Below are 23,794 nucleotides of genomic sequence, written 5' to 3'. Positions count from 1 at the left end.
AAATTTTAGATAAAAAGGTAAAGGTTTCCCTTACTCGAAAGCTAGTCAAATCCGACTCTAGGGGGTGGTGCTCATCTCCGTTTCCAAGCCAAAGAGCCAGCACTGTCCAAAGACTTCTCCATGATCAGCATGAGTAAACACTGAGGCGCACAGAACACTGTTACCTTCCCACCAAAGCGGTACCTATTTATCTACTTGCAATTTCTTGCTTTCAAACTGCTAGGTTGGCAGGACCTGGGGCCAGAGACGGGAGTTCACTCCGTCATGCGGCACTGTTTTTGCATATACCTGCCCTACTCTATTTAAATTTCCCTTTTTTAAAAATGTGAAGCATGATCCAGCTAAAGTTGGCACTAGGGATGTGTGTGTTCAGCATAAACCGAGCCAAAAAATTACCCGAAAAATAGTTGATTGGTATTTTTCTGATTTTTTTTCAGCCAGTTAGTGAATGGGCTTCTTATTTGGCCATTCAAAAATGGCCAACCTGAAAAATCCTGAAAAAATGCCTTTGAACTGCCGGATAGCTGCAGTTAAAGGGTTTTTGGTCCCTTTAACTGCCTTCAGAGTGAAAGCTTGGAGAAGGCATTTAAAGGGACAGTGATCCCTTTAAATGCCCTTCCCTCTCCATTGAAAATAATGGAGGAAGGATGCCACCTTCTTTGGGGGCCCATAGAATTAGACCCCCTGGTCCAATCCTTTCGAAAATTGGGGGTTCTTTTGAGGAGAGGCGCCAGTATCTATGCTGCAGATTTGGTGCCTCTACCTCAAAAAACAGCCCCCCAGCCCCAGATACCCCCAGATCGATTCTTCATTATAGCCTATGGGGACCATTGACTATAATGGTCCTCATAGGGTATAATGGAACTGGAAAAATTCGGCAATCCAAAATATTTGCCAGATCTGAATACCGTACTGGTATTGAGACTAAAGAATATTGGGAAGGACCATTATTTTTCGGGTTCAATATACCCAAACCCAAAAAAACTGTGTGTGAGGGGGGTTTGCACACCCCTAGTTGGCACTTCTAATTCTTTCTCTTCATCTCTGTGCAATCCCACAGTTCTCACAAGGGTTATTATGTTCCTTACAGAGGCTTTCTGGTTGGGTTGTTCTAGCTTTTACACTACATTCCCAGTTACCTCTTGCCCCAAAGGGACATTTTGTATAGGGAATTAATACTTAATACTTTCCTTCATGGTGTTTTGCTTCCTGAGCTTTATCAAGTATTTATTTGAGACACAGCATGTATTTTTGTAAAACATTATGTTCTAAATGTTAGAGATCATGTGGCTTCTTTGTTTGGAAGACCTGTGAGATGGCCAGCACCCACCTCTGGATATGCACAGAGACCATGAAGAAGAAAGGAGGTTTTTTAACCTAACTATTGTTCTTGATGACTGTACAGACATTCAGTCTGCCTCACTATACTGTCAGGGTCTCTAAACTATATATTTGGAATTCAGTGAAAAAGTGTTTACCACGTCCACCCTGCCCAGCCTCTGAGAATCCATCTAGAAAAGACAAGTCTTTCTACCTGAAGGGAATGCACAATAGTTCTAGAAGTTTACTTTTTTGCAGATGTAGAGCTCTGTTATGTGATTCTACTAATAATAATTGAAGGATCACTATTTGCAGCTACACATTCCTTTTGCTCTCAGTGGAAAAATTAAGCTTATGCTCAGTTCTTCCATTTAAATTAATTGAGTTTAAAAGTGTTTAATGGTTGGACAGTGACACGTTCATAGTTCAGGAGGAAAGCCCTGAAAAAGCAAACACACACATACCTAGTTGCACACACTAGAATTGCATAACTATCTTCAGATTTGCTCAGTTTTTACTTACATTCTGCCTTCAACTGTATGCTATCAGTATCTTTATTTTCTTTGGAATTTTGTTTAGCTTTTCTTTAGTCTTAGCCTAGTGAAATCTGTTGCTAACGGAGTTAAAATCTTCAGAATCTGGTGCTCCTTGAACACTATGTAATTTTGTATTTATTTAGACTTTTCCAAATAGATGCCAAGTATTTTTTTTTTTATGATTCAGAAGTAAACCATTTGGAACACGATTACGAATAATACAACCATTTGGAACACCAGTACAAATTTGTATTGTTCTTTGCTCTTATACATCTGTTTGTGTTTTTTTAAATGTCAGTTGCAGCATTAGATGGTGATTTTGTCCACAGACATTTGTATTTAATGTTGCACTTTGTGCCAGAACTTCCTAGCATAATATATCACAGCTTGGAAAGCAAAAAGCTACTAAAGATGCAAATCTAAAAAAAAGCGGCAAGGGCTTATTTTAGTAGGCTAGCCACTGAATATTGACCAGCTGTCTTCCTGAGAAAGAAATAGATGGTGGTGAATAAGCTAGAGTCTAGTTTTCCAAGAAACTCAATGATTTTCCCAAATCAATACAACTCATCAGGCTTCTGAACAAAGGCTGCAAGGGATGTGACAGTGATGGAAGTGGCCATGTGTTCTTTTGAGTATTAAAGCACAACAGCCCATGGGGAAACTGTCCCTGTTCAGTTATGGCTTTCAGTTTTCTTTCTGTGTTCTTTTGTAAAAAAATTCGCTCCTCCCCCCCAAAAAAAAGAAAAGATAAAAAGATTGTATCCTTGATGGCCAGATACAATAGCTTCAAAAAAAAGAATTCTTTAAAATGCAACTGCTGGTTATTCTACCCGTGGCCAAGTAATAGGAACATTCCTCATGGGTTGTCCCTGTATGTGTATTAGCTACATCGCCTAGCATAATCTTTTAGGGATTTTTTTAATATACCAAAAGCAAGTTTATGGTACATCAAATAGTAACTGAAGATATTATAGAGCCTTTGTAGAAATTATATGAAAATAGGAATAATGAGTTTTAGAATTTCCAATTAGCAAAAGTAAATTAATGCCAGCCTAATCATACAATCTGTAGAACAACCATTCCCGCATAAATTATTTTTGTCCTTCAGACCTTTCTTTAATTCTTATAATGTGGTTTTTTCCCTGGATTAACACCACAGTAGTGACTTTCAGAAGTTTACAATTGTAGATGTAGCATGCTAGGGCATCAAGTGTATTGTTACATTGCTTTTTATGAATGCTGCCCTATCTCCTTGGCTCTGCCACTGTATTTGTTGAGATAGAATTTAGGGTAAACAGTACTGTTCCAGATAAATTGATTACAGCATGTTTAGGGTGATTCTTCAAGTATATAGCTCAGCACTGGGGCTCTTTAAAATAAAATATCACACCCATATTTCTCTATTTACATATTCTGTTAACTAAATATAACATTTTCAAACTATTTGTTAGATATACGCCTAATTAACAGGCACTAACACCGCAATCATGAACAAGCTATGATGGGGAAATCAGATTTGAGTTACTTTTGTCTGAATGAAGTTAACAGGACTTGAAGCTCTATTCTAAGACTTTCCGCACCAGTCATAAAAATGCTAAGAATTGGGCATCCTGACTGCTGTACGACTGCTAGTTCACAAAGCATGACAGTTGCATAGCTGGCAGATGTACTGACTGATTTGTTCAGTGTTATTGTGGAGGGGGGGGTTGGCCTTTCGTCTGGTGCAGTCTATCAATTCATCACCAGTTTTTTACTGTCTTACCTTCAGAGGTTGGAGCACACCATGTTTTACTTTTTAATTAGACAGCAGCTAGAATAAATAGCATTTCCCCTCACAACTAGGTTCTTTACATACCAATCATCACATTTATATTGTTTTTAAGAATATTTGTCCTTTGCACCACTACCACGGTACTACATTTGAAACAAAATGAAAAAACATTTTTTTTTAAAATTGCTAAAGTAATGAGTAGTGGGCCAGGTTAAAATCATAGAATAGAATCATAGAATCGCAGAGCTGGAAGGGGCCATACAGGCCATCTAGTCCAACCCCCTGCCCAATGCAGGATCAACCTAGAGCATCCCTGACAAGTTTTTGTCCAGCCGCTGCTTAAAGACTGTCAGTGAGGGGGAGCTCACCACCTCCCTAGGCAGCTGATCCCACTGTTGCACAACTCTTACTGCAAAGAAGTTTTTCCTAATATCCAGCTGGTACCTTCTCACCATTAATTTAAACCCATTGTTGTGAGTCCTATCCTCTGCTGCCATCAGGAACAGCTCCCTGCCCTCCTCTAAGTGACAGCCCTTCAAATACTTAAAGAGAGCAATCATGTCCCCCCTCAACCTCCTCTTCTCCAGACTACACATTCCCCTCTGCCTTTCCTCATAAGGCGTGGTCTCCAGGCCCCTGATCATCCTCGTTACTCTCCTCTGCACCCGCTCCATTCTGTCCACATCATTTTTGAAGTGAGTCCTCCAGAACTGCACACAATACTCCAGGTGCAGCCTGACCAATGTAATGTACAGCGGGACTATGACATCTTGGATATTATGCTTCTGTTGATATGTCCTAAGATCACATTAGCTTTTTTGTCGTTGTATCACTCTGGCTCCTCATATTTAACTTACAGTCCACCCATATCCCAAGATCTTGTTCACACACACTTGCTACCCAGAAGTGTATCCCCTTTGAAGAATTTTAGTTTGAACTCTTATCTTCTGGCTAGCCCTATTACCTGAATTGCCATGAGAGTGGAAAGCTGTTTTGCTACTATGTAATATTTAGGTAAAGCTAACAATGAAATGACTTGAGCACTGTGGCATGTAGAGCAGAAGGGAGCAAGGGTGGTGTTTTCATTATATCCATTTCCCTCTGCCGCTCTTCTCTTTCCAGTTGCATGCTTCCTAGTGAAGCAGTTTATTTGCTTGACCCATTTCTACAGTAGTTTTACAGAATTAAATGTTCTTGGTTGCTTGCGCTGAGAGAACATTCCTGTGACTGAAGGCAGGAAAGCAGATGTATGTAGTGCAATGAATCAGTCCTTTTCCAGCCAACTAGAAGGAAAATATCCATCTCCTTAGTTTTTATCCCTTGTTTCAAGAATGTATTTGATTTTAGCTTTTGTTTAATGCAATGAATTAATCTGTTTAATATATATATCTACTCTTTTAAAACATAAACTGAATAGGAAAATATTATTTGATTATTTTTAGTAATTCAAATGATGCATTAAAACAATAATTGTTCTCCACCCCTTAACAATACAAAAAGAAGGGGAGGAGTAACAGGATTAAAATATGTACAAGTGGGGACCGACACGATTTATGAGGGTTGGGAATCCTATCTTCCTCTACTTCCCTGACTGGGCCTGCCAGCACATCGCCTGCAGTGCTACTGCCACTGGCTGCCTGGCTCCCACTGGGGGCGGGGAGGTGGCGGCAGCAGCAGCTCTAATTTCCCTCCTCCTCCTCCTCCTCCTCGCCCATTTGCCTGGTTCATGTGACTTCCTTCCCCTCTGCCTGCCTGCCTGCCAGCCAGTCCAAATCAAGTGGCAGCAGCTTCTTTCTCCTCCACCCACTTTCAGCCCATGGGGCACTCCTTTAATGAGTTCCACAAGCACAGGTAACATTCCTTTCTTGGTGAGGGGATTGAAAGTCCCTGGTTTGGTTTTGTTTTTTACACTTTTCACATTTTTCTGCACACTTGTGGGGTCCTCCATGTCTACAGAAGAATACTCCCTATCTGAACCTGACTCCATTCTCTGGGGTTTTCTATCCACATTGGGGGTAAATTCAGAATTAGATATAGTTAAACCCTGTTATACAAAAATCTTGATTTAATTGCATTTTTGGCTCAAATATGAAAGCTGTTCTATAATTTTCTGAAGAGCGTTTCAAACAGCACTTTCTCTCTATGGTTTATTAAGAGGGAACTAGTCATGTTGGTGGTGGGAAGTGCCATCAAGTCACAGAAATTTATGGTGACCCCCATAGACTTTTAAAGTCAAGGGATGTTTAGAGGTGATTTGCCATTGCCTGCCTCTGTGCAGTGACCCTGGATGTCTTTTTGGTGGTCTCCCATCCAAATACTAACCATGGCTGACCCTGCTTAGCTTCTGAGAAATGATGAGACTGAGCTAGTTTGGGCCATCCAGGTCAGGGCCATGCTAGTCATAGCAACATATAATAAATATCTGAAAAATAATCCCCTCCCCCGCAACTAGTTGAGCAGGCTTAACATAAGAACATTTTCAGAGAGAATCAAAGCTTTGCTGCTCACATATTGGATACCCAACTGCTTAGTGTTTGAACTAGTCCCGAGACTGGTATTTCCTATTTAGAAGCAAGTCTGGACTGCGTGTGTGTATGGGTAGCAGATTCACAGAGAAATTCTGTGGTAGATTTCCTTGGTGTGCTTAAAATCAGCCAGGATCGGGGGGAGTGTCCCACCCAAGCAGCTAACCCCATGGAGCTGAGTTCAAGCATGCTGCTAAAGTAACCTCTAAAGCAGGCCTCATTCTGCACTCTGGAGCAGAAGCCATGGCACACTGGCAAAGTGCAGATCCCTGTTTCTCCAATGAAATTGTACCAACTAAGGCTGAGACTCTGCAGCGCTTCTGCCAAAACCTGTTTCGTCATGAAGGGCTGGATGTTTGTGAGTCTGATGCTATATATCCACGAAAGGAAGCCCTTTGTTCACAGATATAGAAATGTTTACTCAAATAGCTATATTTGCAGTTTGTAATATTATGCAGGTTTTACTAGGCTCTTAAAATAGTCACAGGAGGTTTGAATAGTTTACCGTTGGAGGGTTTCACTTTAATTTGGACACTACTCAGTACCTAGATAGCCAATGACTTAATTCTTTTTCTCTATGCCACTGTTCTGGGATCTCCGTATCCTCCACTCTCCCCACCCCCGCACTGAATTAAATGCTGTATTGGCATGGTGCAATATAAATGCAGTGCAGTTTAGCAGACAGTAACGTTTCATCACATTCTCAAGCCTGATTAAAGCAAATGGTTTGTCTACTGAGACAGGAAGCATTAGGCAAGCCTCCACCACAGCTGGGAGTATTTCTGGCTTGCTCTCTTCCCTTACCTTGTCCCCTGCTCCTTTCACAGGACTGTGGTGTTGTATCATTGTTTTCCTTTGAAGTTTGCTTTTTGTGGCCTGTGCTGCAGTATTCAGTCCAGCCAATCAGATAAGAGCATTCCCAGCAGGCATTGGCCAATCCAGAGCTTGTGTTTGTTGGAAATATGAAGCCCTTAGGGGAAGGCAATAACAAAAGCCTTTCACTGCAGACAAATGTTAAGTGTCTGTGCAGACTTTTCCTGTTTTTAATTTTATTACTCCAAGAATGGAGGGTTTGCTGTTTCTTTCATGTCTCCCTTTCAAGCAGTTTTAATTATACATTTGTGCTACATCAGAGGCTCTGGAACAAAGTAATTCAGCCTATTGCTTCTCAAGCTTAAAATGCGGTAACCTTCTGGCAATACAAATATATTCCAGGGCTGTAAATGTAGCTGACATGCTGAAGAATTTTAAGCAGTTGGAAAGGTCTCTGACACCACACACGGTGCCCTAGAGAGCAAATGATGAGGAAAACAGACCACTTTTTTCATAGTTTATCTGGTGCTGTTTTTTTAAAAAAAAACACAGAGGGAGAGTGGGAATAAAATGTGTTTTCCCAGCTGTTACAATTTGCTAAAAGCAGAATACAACACATTAGAATAATGTTAATTGATGAGTAAGAATTTTATCTTTTTTTTTTAATATGAGGTTTATTAAACAAGAAGACTGATATTTATGCTCTGTATGGGCACCTACTGTCGTTGTATAATAACAAGCTGAAACCATGCAGGGAACCATTTTATTTTCCAGATATGTTGTTGAAAACGCTTAAAGGAAATCCCTTCTTCCCTAGTACTTCAGCTAATAGCATTTCAACATACTTTCCTGCTGCTAAAAGGACCCTGAGGAAATAAGTTGCAGGTTACATGTTTTCTTTACTTTGGTGCAGCAGTCTAGGGAAAGGTTTAATGCAAAATTAGAAATCACAGTGGTGACGTAAAGCAAACCGACAAGCTGGAAACATGAAGCACAATGCCATTATTTATTTATTTGTGTGTTATTTTGCTTGTTTAAAAAGCCAGAATTGGAATCAGAGGATGCAAAGGTGTGGTGTGACTCATTCAGACCTTGTGTTTAGAAAGAACTTACTTGCTTCTAAGCAGTATTATTGCTTTGGGTCTTTTTTGTTGCCTATTTTAACATTCTGAGGGAAGAAATTACTGTTTTGTACCATATCTATTAAATTAAAGATATCATTATGTTTCTCTAGCCCACAAGCCTAATTGTTATAAATTGTCTTTGCACATGAGCAGTGCTGAAGAAAAAAACAGATAGGTCTCTGTTTAAGAAAGGACTACAGAAGTCTGTTGATTGGCATACTGATTTTCAGGATGAACAAATCTCAGGATATTTTGGGTGTAAAAAAACCCAGACAAAGCTTTAGAAATGGCAGATGGTTTAAAAAAATACAATGCATTATCTTTACCAAATGCTTCTCATTTGCTGGTTCTTAAGAATTCCAATATTGAAACATAAATAAAATGTAAAAGTCATCTGTATTTAATGGTATGCTGCAGTATAATTTGAAATAAATGAAATCGCTATTATCAATATTATAGTATTATTGAAGACAAAGCAGATTCTTCATAAATCGCCTGCTGCTTTAAGCACTGGTTACTGGTGCTCCATATATGCCAGCTGACTGCCAAACAAAAGTAATTATGCACAATAATAGCAAAATTAAGAGGTAAATGTTGCCTTTTTACTGCAGGATAGAGCAAAAACCATCTCACAGCTGTATCTTGATTACTCTGTCTCTATGTCTCTTGTGTACATGCACACACACACACAGGCATACTTTTCTGCGGCTTTTAATCGGAGGTCACTGAAACCAAAAAAAAGCAGAAACTTGTAAACCACAGCCCTTGAAAGCCAATGGAGCTTTGTTTAGCTGTTTTTCTTTATAAAAGGTTTTTTTAATTTCTAGCTGTGATAATTTTTTTGTTTCTCCTCTTCTGCAGGTGTTCTAGTTGTAAATGTTACATGGCGAAATAAAACTTATGTTGGAACATTGCTCGATTGCACTAAGCACGATTGGGCTCCTCCCAGGTAAACAGATTTGCTTTGCTTTGCTTTCCCCTTCAAATTCTGGTATGAAAAATGGACAGTGGCTAATTTAAAAAATTCATGTAACTAAAAACCATACACAAGACTACTAGACTCTCCATTAGACTGAGGAGAACTTTTTCTCTGATGATAAAATGAATTTAGTATTAAAGTGTTCCCTCTCATGCGTTGAGAGACCTGTGATGGGTGCCTCAGCTGCAGAGATGTAACCGCTGGTAGCCATCCATACAGAGAATGTCCTCTTTCGTGGCTCTCTTTCTTTTGTGGCTCTGTTTCTTTCTGTTTCTTTGGAGAGGCTTACTAAGAGAGGTTCAGCTGGCTGCCTTCCTATCTGTATTTAGGAAGTTGATCAAGACCTTTCTTTAAAAGAAGGATTTTGTGACTTGCTTTATTGAGGGTCATTTTATGCTTTGTACTGTTGTTTTCTCTTGTTTGTAATCAGCTGCAGGCCATTTTTTTGGGCCAGAAAGCACAGTATAGATGAAAGAATTTCCCAAAAAAATATGTATAATGCCTTCCCTTTTTTCTTCTTTGTAAGATATGGTAGAAGTCAGTGGTGTCTCTTTATGCCCTGCATGTTATTATAATATGTATTTAGATTATGGTTTATCATGATAGTTACCTGAACTGTCTAATTCTGATTTCTGGCTTTGTTTCAACAGGTTTTGTGAATCACCAACAAGTGATCTGGAAATGCGAGGGGGTCGGGGCAGAGGAAAACGAGCAAGGTCTGCGGCGGCGGCAGCAGCACCTGGAAATGATGTTAGCTTTACCGAGTCTAGGGGACTTCAGAACAAGAACAGAGGTGGTGCAAATGGAAAAGGGAGGCGGGGCAGCCTTAATTCAAGTGGCCGCAGGACACCACCAAACTGTTCCCTGGAAGATGTCAAAGTCAGTCCCTTGTCCACCAATAAGAGGAAAAGCAAGCCACCAATGGAGCTAGACTTGAACTCCAGTTCCGAAGACAATAAATCTGGAAAGCGTGTTCGTACCAATTCTAGAAGCACTCCAACCACTCCCCAGGGGAAGCCAGAGACTATTTTTTTGGACCAAGGCTGTTCTTCTCCTGTTTTGATTGATTGCCCCCATCCTAACTGCAACAAAAAGTATAAGCACATTAATGGGTTGAGATATCACCAGGCTCATGCACATTTAGACCCAGAAAATAAACTGGAATTTGAGCCTGATAGTGAAGACAAAATTTCAGATTGTGAGGAAGCATTAAGCAATGTGGCACTTGAATGCAGTGAGCCAGGCACAAACTTATCCCATTTTGATCAGCTGAAGTCCCCTACGTCTCCTTGCTCTCTCAGTACCCCTGGAACGCCCAAGGGGAGAAGAGAACAGGCTAACCATGGCAAGAATTCTGGTAAAAAGAGAGGCTTGAACAGTGAATTGAACAGCTTACCTGTAATTTCCAATATGACAGTGACTTTGGAGAATTGCTCAGTAACAGATGGTGGTTTAGCAGCTGAAATGCCCAAATTAGAGGCTGAAGGACTGATAGACAAGAAAAACCTGGCAGAAAAAGACAAGGGCAAAAAGGCTAGCAACTGCAAAGTGGATAAAAACCTTTCAAAGCTTAAAACTGCCAGGCCCATTGCACCAGCTCCAGCTCCAACACCGCCTCAGTTAATAGCTATACCCACGGCAGCCTTTACAACCACCACTGCTGGGACAATACCAGGATTGCCCTCACTAACGACGACTGTTGTGCAGGCTACACCAAAGAGTCCTCCATTAAAACCTATTCAACCAAAGCCCACAATTATGGGAGAGCCGAGCACTGTAAACCCAGCTCTCACATTACTCAAAGACAAAAAGAAAAAGGAGAAGAGAAAGCTGAAGGACAAAGAAAGCAAAGAGAGTGGAAGTCCTAAAATGGATTTGAAGCTGGGAAAGTTAGAGGACACAAAGGGGTCTGGGAAAGAGATTGCTGGACATTTTTTAAAGGAACACCTCAGCAAGAATGAAGTGCTAGCTAATGGACTGTCAGAGTCTCAAGAGAGCAGGATGGCAAGTATTAAAGCCGAAGCCGATAAGGTTTACACTTTCACAGACAATGCACCCAGCCCTTCAATAGGGAGTGCCTCCCGAATAGAATGCAACACTTTGGTGAATGGGCAGTCTTCTGTGGCGCCACTACATGTATTGACACAGAATGGGGCGGAGGGTGCAGCTGCTAAAACAAACAGCCCAGCTTACTCTGATATCTCTGATGCTGCAGACGATGGTGGTTCTGACAGCAGGTCAGAGGGCATGAGGTCAAAGGCCAGCTCCCCTTCAGATATTATTTCTAATAAGGAAAGTGTTGTAAAAGGGCATTCCTCAACCCCAGTACAACCACCCCAAGTAAAAGAGTCTCATTCACCCTATTACCATGGTTACGATCCTTATTATTCTTCAAGTTACATGCACTCTGGACAGGTCAGCACCCCTGCAGCTGGGAACAGCAATAATACACAGGGGATGAAGATCAAAAAGGAGGCAGAGGAAGAGGCCGAGAAGAAAGACAAGGCAGAGCCTGCAGAGTCCAAGAAAAGTGAAGCCAGTGCCACTAACTTACAGCCCCAGCACCAGTCAGTAATAACTCAACGACATCCTGCACTTGCGCAGTCACTTTACTATGGCCAGTATGCTTATGGGCTTTACATGGACCAAAAGTCCTTAATGGCCTCTAACCCTACTTACAGGCAGCAATATGAAAAATATTATGAGGACCAGAGATTGGCTGAACAGAAAATGGCACAAACTGGAAGAGACTGTGAAAGGAAAAATGAACTCCCTCTGAAGGACCTAGGAAAAGATGACAAGCTGAAAAATATCCCATCTGCCACTATCTCAAAAGCTCCTTCTACTCCAGAAGCCAGTAAAAACAACCCTAAAGTAGGGTCATCGGTCCCTAATAAAACTGAGGATCCAAGCAAATCACAAATTCTTTCCAATCATCAGCAACAGCTTCAGTCTGACAGCTTCAAAGCAAAGCAAATGGAAAACCACCAGCTTATAAAGGAGGCTGTGGAAATGAAATCTGTTATGGATTCTATGAAACAGACTGGAGTAGATCCTACTACAAGGTTTAAACAGGTGAGATCATTGGGACTCAAATAGCTTCAAGTCTTCATTGGTTGTAAGTAATAAATAGGTAGTAAAGTAACACCCAGTAAAGTGATACCGATGCAGCTTTTAGTGTATATTTCTGGCCTTTTTCAAATTATGTACAATTTATGTACATCTGTTGGCTTCAGGATGACCCCTGAGGTTGTAAGAGAATCTCAAGCTCAGCATCCATGGCAGAGGCCTGTATAAAGGTTTAGACTGTTCTAACTACCTGTCTTTCTTGTTTAGACTTTTGTATGTGAGTGATCATTTTTGCATCATTGCACATAAGATACCGAGATGGCATAAGTTAAACTGGGTTTTGATATAAGGCTTTATAGATCTTAACCCATGTAAGTATCCGTTATAAAGGATTTAGGACTGCTTTTAGCATAACTTTTTACAGACACACAACTTCAAACCTGTACCTTTAAAACAAAGGGTTCTACCTGTCTGCTTTATTGTAGAAAAGGTAGGGAAACATATAGCTATTCTTAATTATATTGTTATCCCTTTTAAATACGGTGACCACACATTGGGTGCGTTCAGACGGGGCGTTTCTGCCAGCATAAACTGCACCGGTTGGAATCGGTGCAGTTTATGCCGGCAGAAACGCGATCAGACTCACCCTCCATTTTGTGAATCCCTCCGTTGGACGCCCGCTCACACGCTGCGGGCGTCGGCGTGTTTTTTTTTAAAGCAGTTTGAGCATGCGCACAGGCAGCCATTCAGAGAATGGTGATTTTGCGCATGCTCAAAACCCCCCATTACATTTAAACTTTAAGGGTAAGCACTTACCTTTAAAGTTTAAAGCCCAACCTGGCCTCCCTGTAGTCCCGGACTCCTCCGGGACGGTAAAGTAAGGGCTTTTTAAAAAAAAAAACCCAAACAAACGCTCAGGGCGAAGCTTCGCCTGAGCGCATATCGCTTAGTTTTTTTAAAAAAATGGCCGGGGAAAGCCGGAAGCCTCAGGCTTCCGATGGAAGTGGCTGTGCAACGGAGGAGAGCGATCAGACGGAAGGGTTCATCGGAAGCCACCGTTGCACTCTGTTTACCACCACTTCGGACCTAGTGGCAAAGTGCAACGGTTTAAAAGGATTTACAGCGGTTAGGGACGGGAGGCAGATGTTCGCCATCTGAACGCCCGTAAGTACACCGGTTGGAACCGGCACCCTAACCGTTGTAAAAACCCCGTCTGAACGCACCCATTCTGTTTTATAAGAAAGTATTTTTGCTCTCTGCATGGTACAATCCTAGCAACATGGTTTTGTGCTGTATTTTGGATAATATATTGCTATGTAGCCCAGAAATCTAGGTATTGGGCTGGATCCACACTATATTTTCCATGAATGGAAGAGCTGGCGTAATTTCCACGCAACATGGTTTTGTGCTGTATTTTGGATACTATTGCTATGTAGCCCAGAAATCTAGGCTGGATCCACACTACATTTTCCATGAATGGAAGAGCTGGGGTAATTTCCATCAATTCCCTCTTTTTGGTACAGCTCCCCAATTTGCCCTCTCATGCTGTTCCAGAGGGTCTGTCTTCTGTTTCTCAGGAGCGGCATTGCAGGGAGATCATTGGGCTTCAGTAAGAGGGAGTGAGAGGAACATTCTGTTCCACTGATGGAAGTGTGTTGCATTAGTGGAAAATCTAATCTGGATCCAGCCTATCGTTTTAGGGTTGCCAGCTAAATACTGAAAATCAGCAGAGCCACTGGTAAGCAGGGATCAATGCATCATGTGACATTGTGATATCACTTCTGGTTTTATCTGGAAGTGATGTCATGATGCTCTAGAAATTCACTTCAGAACGATTAGTGTTAATATAAATTTTAAAGCAGAGATCCATGGTTCAGCAGTTGTGTTGCTGCTAGCAATTCCAATTATGATGGGACTGCTGCTGCATTTGACTAGATAACTAAATAACCAACATATTTAGGATGGTGTTGAAAAGGTTGCTGAATGCAGAGCATATTGAGGAATTTGGTCCAAGTTTGGGAGTCTCCAAGTGTCTTGGTCTTTCAGCATACTGACAAAGCCATTGCATACCCACTGCATCTGACTCCTCTTGCTTCTCATGAGCCTCAGATCTCTCCATCTTCAGTGTCAAATGAAAGAATCTGGTAAATGTTTGAGAGCTCACAAATAATTAAGGAATAGACCTATGGTGAAAGAGTTGAGAAGGTTATTTACTTTCATGCAACTCTTCCCTTTGTAGCTCAGAGTTCAGAATTGTAAATTGTGGATAACTAAGATACTGATTTTGATTAAATAAAATTGATTTATGATAGTATTTTCCAGGAAGGAGGTCAAAGTCTTAATTTTGTCTTAGTTTACTATGTCTTACCTTTTGTCTTAATTCACTATGACATTAGCAACTTGATCCTGTGCTTGGTTTAGCCAGAAGCAGGTCCCAGTTGAGTTCAGTAGGGCTTGCTCCCAGATAAGTATGCATAAGATCACAACTTTTCATGTTATATACTGGAGAAGATCAGTATTACTTATAGTACTTGACTAAATACCCACATTTCTATTCCTTTCTTACATTGGTAAAGTTGATTATTTTATGAGATTTGCTTGTGCTGTTATTCCATATATTTCAATTTCTGCCCAAATTTCCATTTTACACCCTGTATCAAGGACAAAAAAAGACACCTTCCTCTCCATCCATTTTTAGCAACAAAATGTGTAGAAATTATACATCTCTACCATAGCCCAAACGTTTGTGTCTCAGTGCTCTTTTATACTCTTCTCTTTGTTTGTTTGTTTGTATATTATATACTGGAAACTGCTTATGCAAATTAGGAAAATGTCTAAAACAAAGTGTGACATTGCATGAGGTCTGCTGTTTCAATGAAATAAACTAGCTGTCAGCATTTTGACCACAGGATAGATTTTTCCTTGGATCAGTGTTGCTATGCAGATTGTTCTTACAACATGTAAATTTGAAGCAAATTGAGGGTTTGTATGTTTGTTTCCTCCCTCACATATCAGGACCCAGATACAAGAACGTGGCATCATTATGTATATCAGCCAAAATATCTTGATCAACAAAAAACAGAGGAACTGGAACGTGAAAAGAAGTTAAAAGAAGAGAGCCCCAGAAAAACACCTAATAAGGAAGCCTCCTTCTCCAATCTTCCTGTCTCATTAAACAGCATTAAAGAGGAGCCCAAGGAGGTCAAGCGTTCTGATTCCCAGTCACTAGAGGAGAACAAGATAAAAAATGATGATCGAAAGACTCCTGTAAATTGGAAGGAGTCACGGGGTGCCAGAGTGGCTGTCTCCTCTCCAATGACTCAGCATCAGTCGTATATACAATACTTGCATGCTTATCCTTACCCACAGATGTATGATCCCAATCATCCTGCATACCGTGCTGTGTCTCCTGTCCTCATGCACAGCTATCCAGGTGGGTACTGAGTACAGCTAGACATGTGTAAATAGTGCAGTTGCCCATATATTTTGACACTGCCTGTTAGCAGCAAAGAAAAATTAGAAGCTTCATGTTGATATTTGTTTTGCAGAGTTCTAGGAATGAAGTAGATTTAACACAAGCTGTTTCTTTTTATGAACTGTCAGCATTCCCAGATATAGTTTCCGCAACCAGTGACATTCTGCTATGGCCATTACACTGACAGATAGTTTATTGCCTATAAAAATATTCTAAGCACTTACTGTCAGAACCATTATAGTTACTATTCCTTTCACTTAAGAGGACCTATAAATGTTTGAAATGGCTGTAAGCTTAACCTTCTTTATAACCACATTCATTAGATTGAATTATCTCGGGGAGGGCTGGCAGATCACATGTAAAAAACTTTTCCTAATCACATGACTTAAATTTGATGTGCTTGTACTTTCCACCTCCCATGTAAACAATAACTTGATATGGTGTTTATTGTTCATCTGCAGGGGCCTATCTCTCACCAGGGTTTCATTATCCTGTTTATGGGAAGATGTCAGGGAGAGAAGAGGTGGAGAAAGTCAACACCAGCCCTAGCATCAATGTAAAATCAACCACTGAATCAAAAGCACTGGATTTGTTGCAACAACATGCCAACCAGTACCGCAGCAAGTCTCCTGCTGTAAGACATCTTTTCTTATTAGTACAGAATTGCATGCATTCAGAAAGATAAGTATTGGGGACAGGAAGACTGGAGGCAAGCTGCAGGAAGTGTCCTGGGATTTCATCCTCCTACTTATACATAATAGAAACGGTCCTGTTCCTCCTCGGCCCACCAAGCTTCCCCGAAACCGCCCCCCCCCATGGCTGCCTTTTCACCACCTTAACTATTGCTGCTTGCTGTAGTTATTAGTCTGTGATAATGTATGTGCAGTATCACAAAGGAATATTATCACAGGGAGGGGAAGAGTAAAAATACTTCAATCTCAGCAGCCACTCTGAGACAATGTACAAGGATCCTAGGCCAGCTTGATGAGGGATTGGTCAATTTCACATTTTTAAAACGCATGGTTTCCATTATTGGCCTGTCATGGAGGAAACCGGTACAAGGATGGCTGTTTCACATAGCATTTCCCTTCCGGTAAGGAGCTGTCTCTGAAGTGCTGTGGCCATTTCAAACTGTGCCTCTTTCTTTTCCCACCATTTTTCTCTGCGTGCACGATCTCCCTGAGAGGTTTTTTTTTTTTACATTTTATTGGGAGCGCTATGACACTGATTTGACGTTCTGTTTCAGCATCATAGCGCTCCCAATAGAACATTTTTTTAAAAGAGGAGAGATTGCGAGCCGGGGGGGGGGGAGGAAAGGGCACGAAAAAGCTGTCACTGGAGGAAGTGCTACGGGGCATTTTACACACCCCACTGTAGCAATTCAGATCTGGAAAAAGCAGGCCCGTAGCCAGGATTTCCTTTTTCGGGTGGCATTTAAATTAGGGGGCACCAAATTGATTAAAATAAAGTTAAAGCTTCCCCAGCTTGGACCCTTCCCCCCACCACTCATTTACTAATTTCAAAGGGAAGTTTCCCAACATGCCCCTAGCTGGCTGGGGTCAGGTCCTCCTATGTCTCTCCTGTCCAGCGCTCAGGACCCACAGCCCCTTCCCTCCCCCCCAACCACTAGCCCAGGATGGAACCAGCAGGGCTGCTGACAGGCAGAGAAGTCGCTTCAAACAAGCCCCACTTGGGGAAGAGGCAGTGGCAGCGGGGAGGGGGGGAGAGTACTCCGGGAGGCCCAGAGTGTTGGGGGGCCTGGGATGCAGGGAAACTTGTGGGGCCTTGGAAGGAAGTCAGGGGGCTGGCCCCCAAAATGCCGCAATGTAGCTATGGGCCTGGAAAGAAGAGTTTGAAGAACTGAGGAAAACAGTTTTAATCAACAACGCCTCAGGCACGCTTCCAAAATGGGAGACAACCGGCATTGTATGAACAGGTAAATATATTCCATTAGGAACCAGTTACTAAAATAGGTCTGTCTGAAATGACAGGAAAAAAACATTAGTAACCAGTTCCTGAAATGGAATAGGTAGGCTGTCTGAAATCCTTCATTGACACAGGGGAACAGGTAATTGAAGAATCAAGTTCGCTGTCTTCCTGTTATGCACCTGACTTGATTAATATGTTGAATGAGGCTTTCTGTAGATTTGGATGGGAATTTATAGGTATAGGGAGTCCACACCTTGCTACACTATAGTAAAATATTCTTATTTTGAGACTTAAAATGAAAAGAGAAGATGGACTGCATCACTGATATAAGCTGCCATTCAGCTGATAAGGAGACAGGTTTTAAATTTTAATTCCTATATTAATTTCTGTAGATGAATTGGGTACTCTGTTTCATTGTAAAAACAAAGTGTCGCATGCACACAGACATATATTGAGCAGAAAGAGAATTGGATAAGACCTTCTGCAAAGTTTTTGCAGTTTCCCTGTCAGAATATAAATAGTTCTGTGGTTTTGAATGTCAGAACACATTTTAATTGCTAAAACAAAAGCCACTTACCCTAACCTTCCATTAAAATGGATTTTCTGCTTCTCAGGCCAACTCAGTGCTGGTTTTGTTCCCAGCTTTAAGTAGAATGGCATTGAGAACAACTTGAATCACAGTGCCGGAGGTTGAACTTGGACTTGCTAAGCAGAATGTAAAGTAACTGAGGTCCAAAGAGTTGATGGGGAAGGAGAGGATGTGAAGCTCTTCTGTCACACTGACAAATCCTCTAATGTCTTGCTACGAAGAGCAACACCATACCTTGTGAGAAATGGTATCCTCTTCAAGACAGAAAGTAACTGGAGTGATGATTGCAAACAACCCCAGTCTAATGTGTGTTTGACTGTGATCTTCTGCATCCTGAGATTACATTGACTATTTTAATATTTTTTTAATTACCAGCCTATGGAAAAATCTACAGCTGAGCGTGAGAGGGAAGCAGAAAGGGAGCGTGATCGGCATTCCCCTTTTAGCCAGCGGCATCTTCATACACATCACCACACTCATGTTGGAATGGGCTACCCACTAATTCCAGGCCAATATGACCCATTTCAAGGTGAGTCAGCTTGCACTGTACTTCAGTAGAACTACTGAAGTGATTGAACTTTAAAAAATATTATTTATTTGATTTCTATTCTGCCCTTTCCCAAAGGCTCAGTTCGGATTACATCAATAAAACAACTTGCATATAAAAATACATAATATATAAGATAACAAAATCAGACACTAGCCATTCATAAATAATGAGTGAAATATAAAGAAGTGAATGGGTGGATGAGTTTCAGGAGGGCCAACAGAACAAGATCAGATGAAGCCCTCCCTGAATAAGACTGACTTGCAAGCCCTGTGGAAGCTCAGAAAGTCCCGCAGGGCTCAAACCTTGTCTGGCAAGGCATTCCACCAGGAGGGCCCCGAGGTGGAAAAGGCCTTTGTCCTGGTGGTAGCCAAGTGGACCTCTCGGGGGACTAGCACCAGCAACAAGTTGTGTGATGATGAGCGCAGCATACAAAGGGGATTATAATGAGAGATCTGGTCCCTCAGATATGACCGTACCAGACCATAAAGGAGTAACAGCACCTTGAACTTGATCTGGAAATAGATAGGTAGCCAGTGGATCTGTCGCAGTACAGGATGGACACGTGCATTCCGGGTCACACCAGCCAACAGTCTGGCAGCTGCACTGTCAACAACATTTATGAACATAATATTCGGACTAATTCATACCTAGGTGCCAGAATAAAACATTTTTGCCAATTATCTGTATATCTAATTCTCAACGGTCCCCTCTGTGTGCGGGTACTTATTTCTGCAGATGGGGCACACTCCCCCCCAACAGGTTTTTCTACAGACTCAGGGGACTCTGTGGTTCTGCAAATAAACGAAAAAAAAAAAAAAAGCCTTGGAAAGGGTTGAATCACTCCCAACAAATACCATTTGAAATGGCCGCCGCAGGAATCTACTCCAGGCCAGTGAGAGATCAGCTGAGATAGCTAGACAGACAGACAGACAGATAGACAGGGCAGGAAGCAAAAGCAGGACTGAAGCTCGGATTGGGAAGGATTCCTCCTGCAGTATGAATGGATAAATAGCAGGGGGTTTGGAGCCAGGCCTGGGCCTAGGATTGTCCACTCCAGGTTGGGAAATACTGGAGATTCTGTGGTGAAGTCTGACAAATGCAGAGTTTGGGGAGGCCTCAGCTCGATATAATACCTCAGAGTCCACCCATTTTCTCCAGGGGGACAGATCTCTGTTCTATGGAGTTCAGTTGTAATTCTGGGGAATCTCCAGGCCCCACCTGGAGGCTGGCAAACCTAGGCCTAGCCGCACTCTCTGGGTGACTTGATACCACCTGACTTGCATGATTCAACTAGGCCTGGCAGCTTGCTACTGTTCAACAGCAGCTACGCTATGATAGTCAGTATAGTATAATGGTCAGAGCTTCAGAGTAGGGTTTGTGAGACCCAGGTTCAGATCCCCATCTTGCTTTGGAAGCTCACTTGGTGGATTTGGGTGATTTTGGACCGGTCAGATACTTTCAGCCTAACCTACCTCATAGGATTGTTGTGTGGATAAAAAGGAGGAGAGAATAATGTCAACTGCTTTTGTCCCCACTGGGGAGGAAGACCATAGTTTTCCTCATTAGAAACTGCAGAGGGAAAGGAGATGGAAAGCTAAGACAGAGGGGCAGATAAAGGTTGGTTGGGTGGTAAGGAGATAGGGATGCCAACTCCAGGTTGGGAAATTCCTGTATATTGGAGGGGTGGACCCTGGGGATGGTGGAGAATGAGGTGGGGAGGGAACTTCAGTCAGATCTAATGCCATAAACCCTCCAAAGCAGTCATTTCCTCCACAGGAACTGATGTTGCCAACCTCCAGGTGAGGGCTGGAGATCTTCTGGAATTACAACTTACCTCCAGATCAGTTCCCCTGGAGAAAATGGCTGCTTTGAAGGGTGGAGTTTATGACATTATATCCTTCTGAGGTTACTTCCAAGCTCAAACCTCATCCTCCCAAGGTTCCACCCCCAAATCTCCAGGGCTTTCCCAACATGGAGCTGGCAACCCTAAGAGGAACTGAGCTCTGTATTTGGGCAATCTGTTGTGATTCCTGGAGGGGGGGAGGAAGTAGATAGGAGGCCGGGAGAATGGCAGGGGTAGAAAGAGTAATGGGGTGGGGGCAGAAAGGAAGTGACAGGTATGGAGGGGAGGGGGAGAGGGAGAGAAAGAGAGAGAGAAAAGGGGTAGCAGGAAGGAGAATGAGTGTGAGAGGAGTAGGGAGGAAGAAGCAGAGGTGGGGGGAATGAGATAGCCACTCCCACAAGTTTCTTGCGGGTCCCCACTTGTATTCTCTAATGCTTGCATAGTACTATTTTTTTATAATTGAGCTTAAGACCTTTGGTCATAGAAGCTAATAAACATAAGTAAGCAAGCATAGTACTATTTTTAAAAACAATAGGTTACTGTCAGTTTTGCTTGATATAATATTAGATTGTTGGACTTGTTCGCACTGTATTATGGGTGGGAATGACATGCTATGTGAATTTGTAGTACATTTGGTGAGAAAACTGAGGTGATTTTTTTTTTAAGAAAAGCACTTTGCATAACTTACCTTGTGCAAACAGTACTAAAGGCATGATATGAAGTGATTTTTTTTCTTGGAACAAAGATATATGTTTTTAAAAAAACACCATTCAATGAGTCCTCAAACTCTTACAACTCTAGAATCTGGTCTATATTTTTATACACACATCCACACCCTGCATATTATTGGAAGTGCAAATGGCTACTCAGTAAGATGCAGTTAGAGCCTTTTTCTACTGTATTCTAGCAATCTGAAAAACAGATTTTTCTCACCTGTAGCAAAGAGATGCTGTACAGTTTGGCTTAAATGGTATTAACTCATTATGTTCATTCAGAACCTTAACAGTTCCTTTATTGTGTAGAAATCTTGACTGTTTCAAATGCAATTCAGTGGCTCCATATGCCTTATGGGATACATTATGTGCATTCAAAAGGAAAAATGTTAAAATGATAGCTATTATGAAAGTATTATGTTCCGAGTAGCTACCACATCGTTGCTGTAACTCACTGTGACTTTTGATTCTTGTTGTTTCCTGGTGCCTATTATTTCTATAGAGCTTCCTATTCAGGAATTCATACAAGCCATTTAGCACCATGCAGTGCGGTACTTGGAAAAGAATACAATAAGGCGGAATGCCTTCTTCCCTGTATAAAATGCCTATTAGGAGAAATCTTAAGAAGGCGTGCTGGTTAGAGCAGGCAGGCCAGTTTTATTCCTTCTGCTTGCCTGCAATAATTATGTATGCCTTTCACACAAAGTGCAGTGGTGCTGTTGTGATTCATGTCTTGTTAAAACTGAGGGCGCAGCTATTGTCGACGTTCTGGAGTGCCAGCAAACTGAGAAAATGCATCCATTGAGATATACTATTTCACCTTTCCTCCAGGGCTGACCTCTGCTGCCCTTGTTGCCACTCAGCAGGTGGCTGCTCAGGCATCTGCATCTGGTATGTTTCCTGCACAAAGAAGGTAAATATCCTGTAAACCTTGAATTACACTCATGCAGACATCTTAATAGGGAGGAGAAGAAGCAAATTGCAGGTTTCAAGAGTAGAGAGCTGCATAGACTTCAGTCTTTATAGGGCAGCTGCTTTGTTCAGTTAATAGCGACATTATTCTCTCCAGGATAAAGTGTGCTTTTTTCCTGTGGAGCTGTTACCATAGCACAGATAATTAATCACTGAAGCAGGCTATTGTCTCCTGAAATATTTGTACATATCTTACCCATCATGTCAAAGCAGGTCATTTAGAACTCCATGGACTGGGGGTGGGGGGGTTGGTGGGGGCAGGATCTGCTATTTTTGAAGTCAATTTATTTTGCCTTATAGATACATATATGCCCTTTTGTAATCTCTTTCTTATATTGTTATTCACTTGTAAGAAACAAAGTATTAGTGGAAAATTGGGGGAGTACTTGAATTCACATAATCTGTGATATGTATTTCTTAGTAAATAATTTATCTGCTTTTAAATAGGATTACTCTCCACCCTTTTGAAGGAAATGGAAACCTTTTATATAATTAAATACAAACTAGCTTGTTGCAGTTTACAATAATAAAGTTCTTGTAGCATTGCTGCAGCATAACTTTTGATTTCATTTTATTTTGGCTGATTAATGATATAAAACATTGAAAGGGACATTGTTCTAAAATCTCTCCCCCCCCCCTTTTATTTTTCAGAGAATGATGATTTTGGAAATGTACATTCTCATGTGACCGGATCACATGAAAAAGCGCTTTATTACAGACATCAGTTCCATGGTGTTAATTTGAAATGCCTTAATGGCAGGCAAAAACAAGTCATTTCATTTTTGTAAATTGCAGATTTTTATCACAGAGTTACAAATGTTGCTGTATTTAGACTTCTGTTTTATATATATATATATATATATGCTTATATATATATAAATATAAATATATATATATATATTCTTTACTTTTTTGTATTAGTAATCAGGCTCGCACACAGGGTCTGCTGCTAAGTTGTAAACCACAATGAAAAAAGTGTACTTGTCTTGTTTAGAAAGTGTTAACCACAAAAGGTCATTTCTTTTCCTTTTGCTTTTTTAAATTGTAAATAACTAATGTTATGTATCTGTGTGCCTGAACCTTGTATACCCTTCTAATATTGCCCACAACCCTCAATAGAGGCTAACTGTGATGACGATGACACTTTGGTACAATTTAGATGTCTATTTGGTGGCTCTTATTAAGATGCATCAGTGTAAAATGTTACTGTATTAACCGTTTCATTGTAATTGTGTATTGTGAAGAATATACATTTGGAAGGCATGGGGTTGCCAGTACCACAAAAACTGTGTTGTACATAATGTATAGGTTTTAAATGGGGAAATAATGAGCATCTGTGAATAATGAAATGTCCTTTTTATAATCTTGAATGGCAAATAACCCAATAGCCTGCATACCAGAAGACGTCTGTGATTGTTCTATTACTTGAATAGTCCTGCAGTCTTTTTTTTAATGTTTACAATTATCCCGTTTTAGAAGAGAGACTTTAATGCCATTGCCTGGTTACTTGTTTTATGCTGTAATCTAGTTTATTTTATGTAAAATGTATATTGAATGCTTTCATTTTTATACCTGCCTTAAATAAT

At 41.1% G+C, this 23,794-nt stretch overlaps 1 protein-coding gene across 2 annotated transcripts in view; it reads left to right on the top strand.

The window, feature by feature from the left end:
- Positions 1 to 22,925, top strand: part of ZNF608 (zinc finger protein 608) — a 157,926-nt gene extending 135,001 nt beyond the window's left edge. Inside the window, exons 3-9 of one of the 2 annotated variants that reach the window (XM_015415241.1) lie at positions 8,951 to 9,038; positions 9,719 to 12,143; positions 15,153 to 15,570; positions 16,074 to 16,246; positions 18,506 to 18,659; positions 22,068 to 22,149; positions 22,860 to 22,925. In XM_015415241.1, the coding sequence (XP_015270727.1) occupies positions 8,951 to 9,038; positions 9,719 to 12,143; positions 15,153 to 15,570; positions 16,074 to 16,246; positions 18,506 to 18,659; positions 22,068 to 22,149; positions 22,860 to 22,866 (3,347 nt within the window). In that variant the 3' untranslated portion in view covers positions 22,867 to 22,925. Of the gene's footprint in view, positions 1 to 8,950; positions 9,039 to 9,718; positions 12,144 to 15,152; positions 15,571 to 16,073; positions 16,247 to 18,505; positions 18,660 to 22,067; positions 22,154 to 22,859 lie in introns of those variants that run through there. The other variant, XM_015415246.1, reaches the window with a different exon arrangement.
- The last annotated feature ends 869 nt before the right edge of the window (positions 22,926 to 23,794 follow it).

This window comes from Gekko japonicus, unplaced genomic scaffold, assembly GCF_001447785.1.
Source record: "Gekko japonicus isolate JY-2015 unplaced genomic scaffold, Gekko_japonicus_V1.1 scaffold1932, whole genome shotgun sequence".
NCBI lineage: Eukaryota > Metazoa > Chordata > Lepidosauria > Squamata > Gekkonidae > Gekko > Gekko japonicus.
Note: the sequence above shows the minus strand (reverse complement) of the source record. Positions and strands in the feature narration are given on the sequence as shown.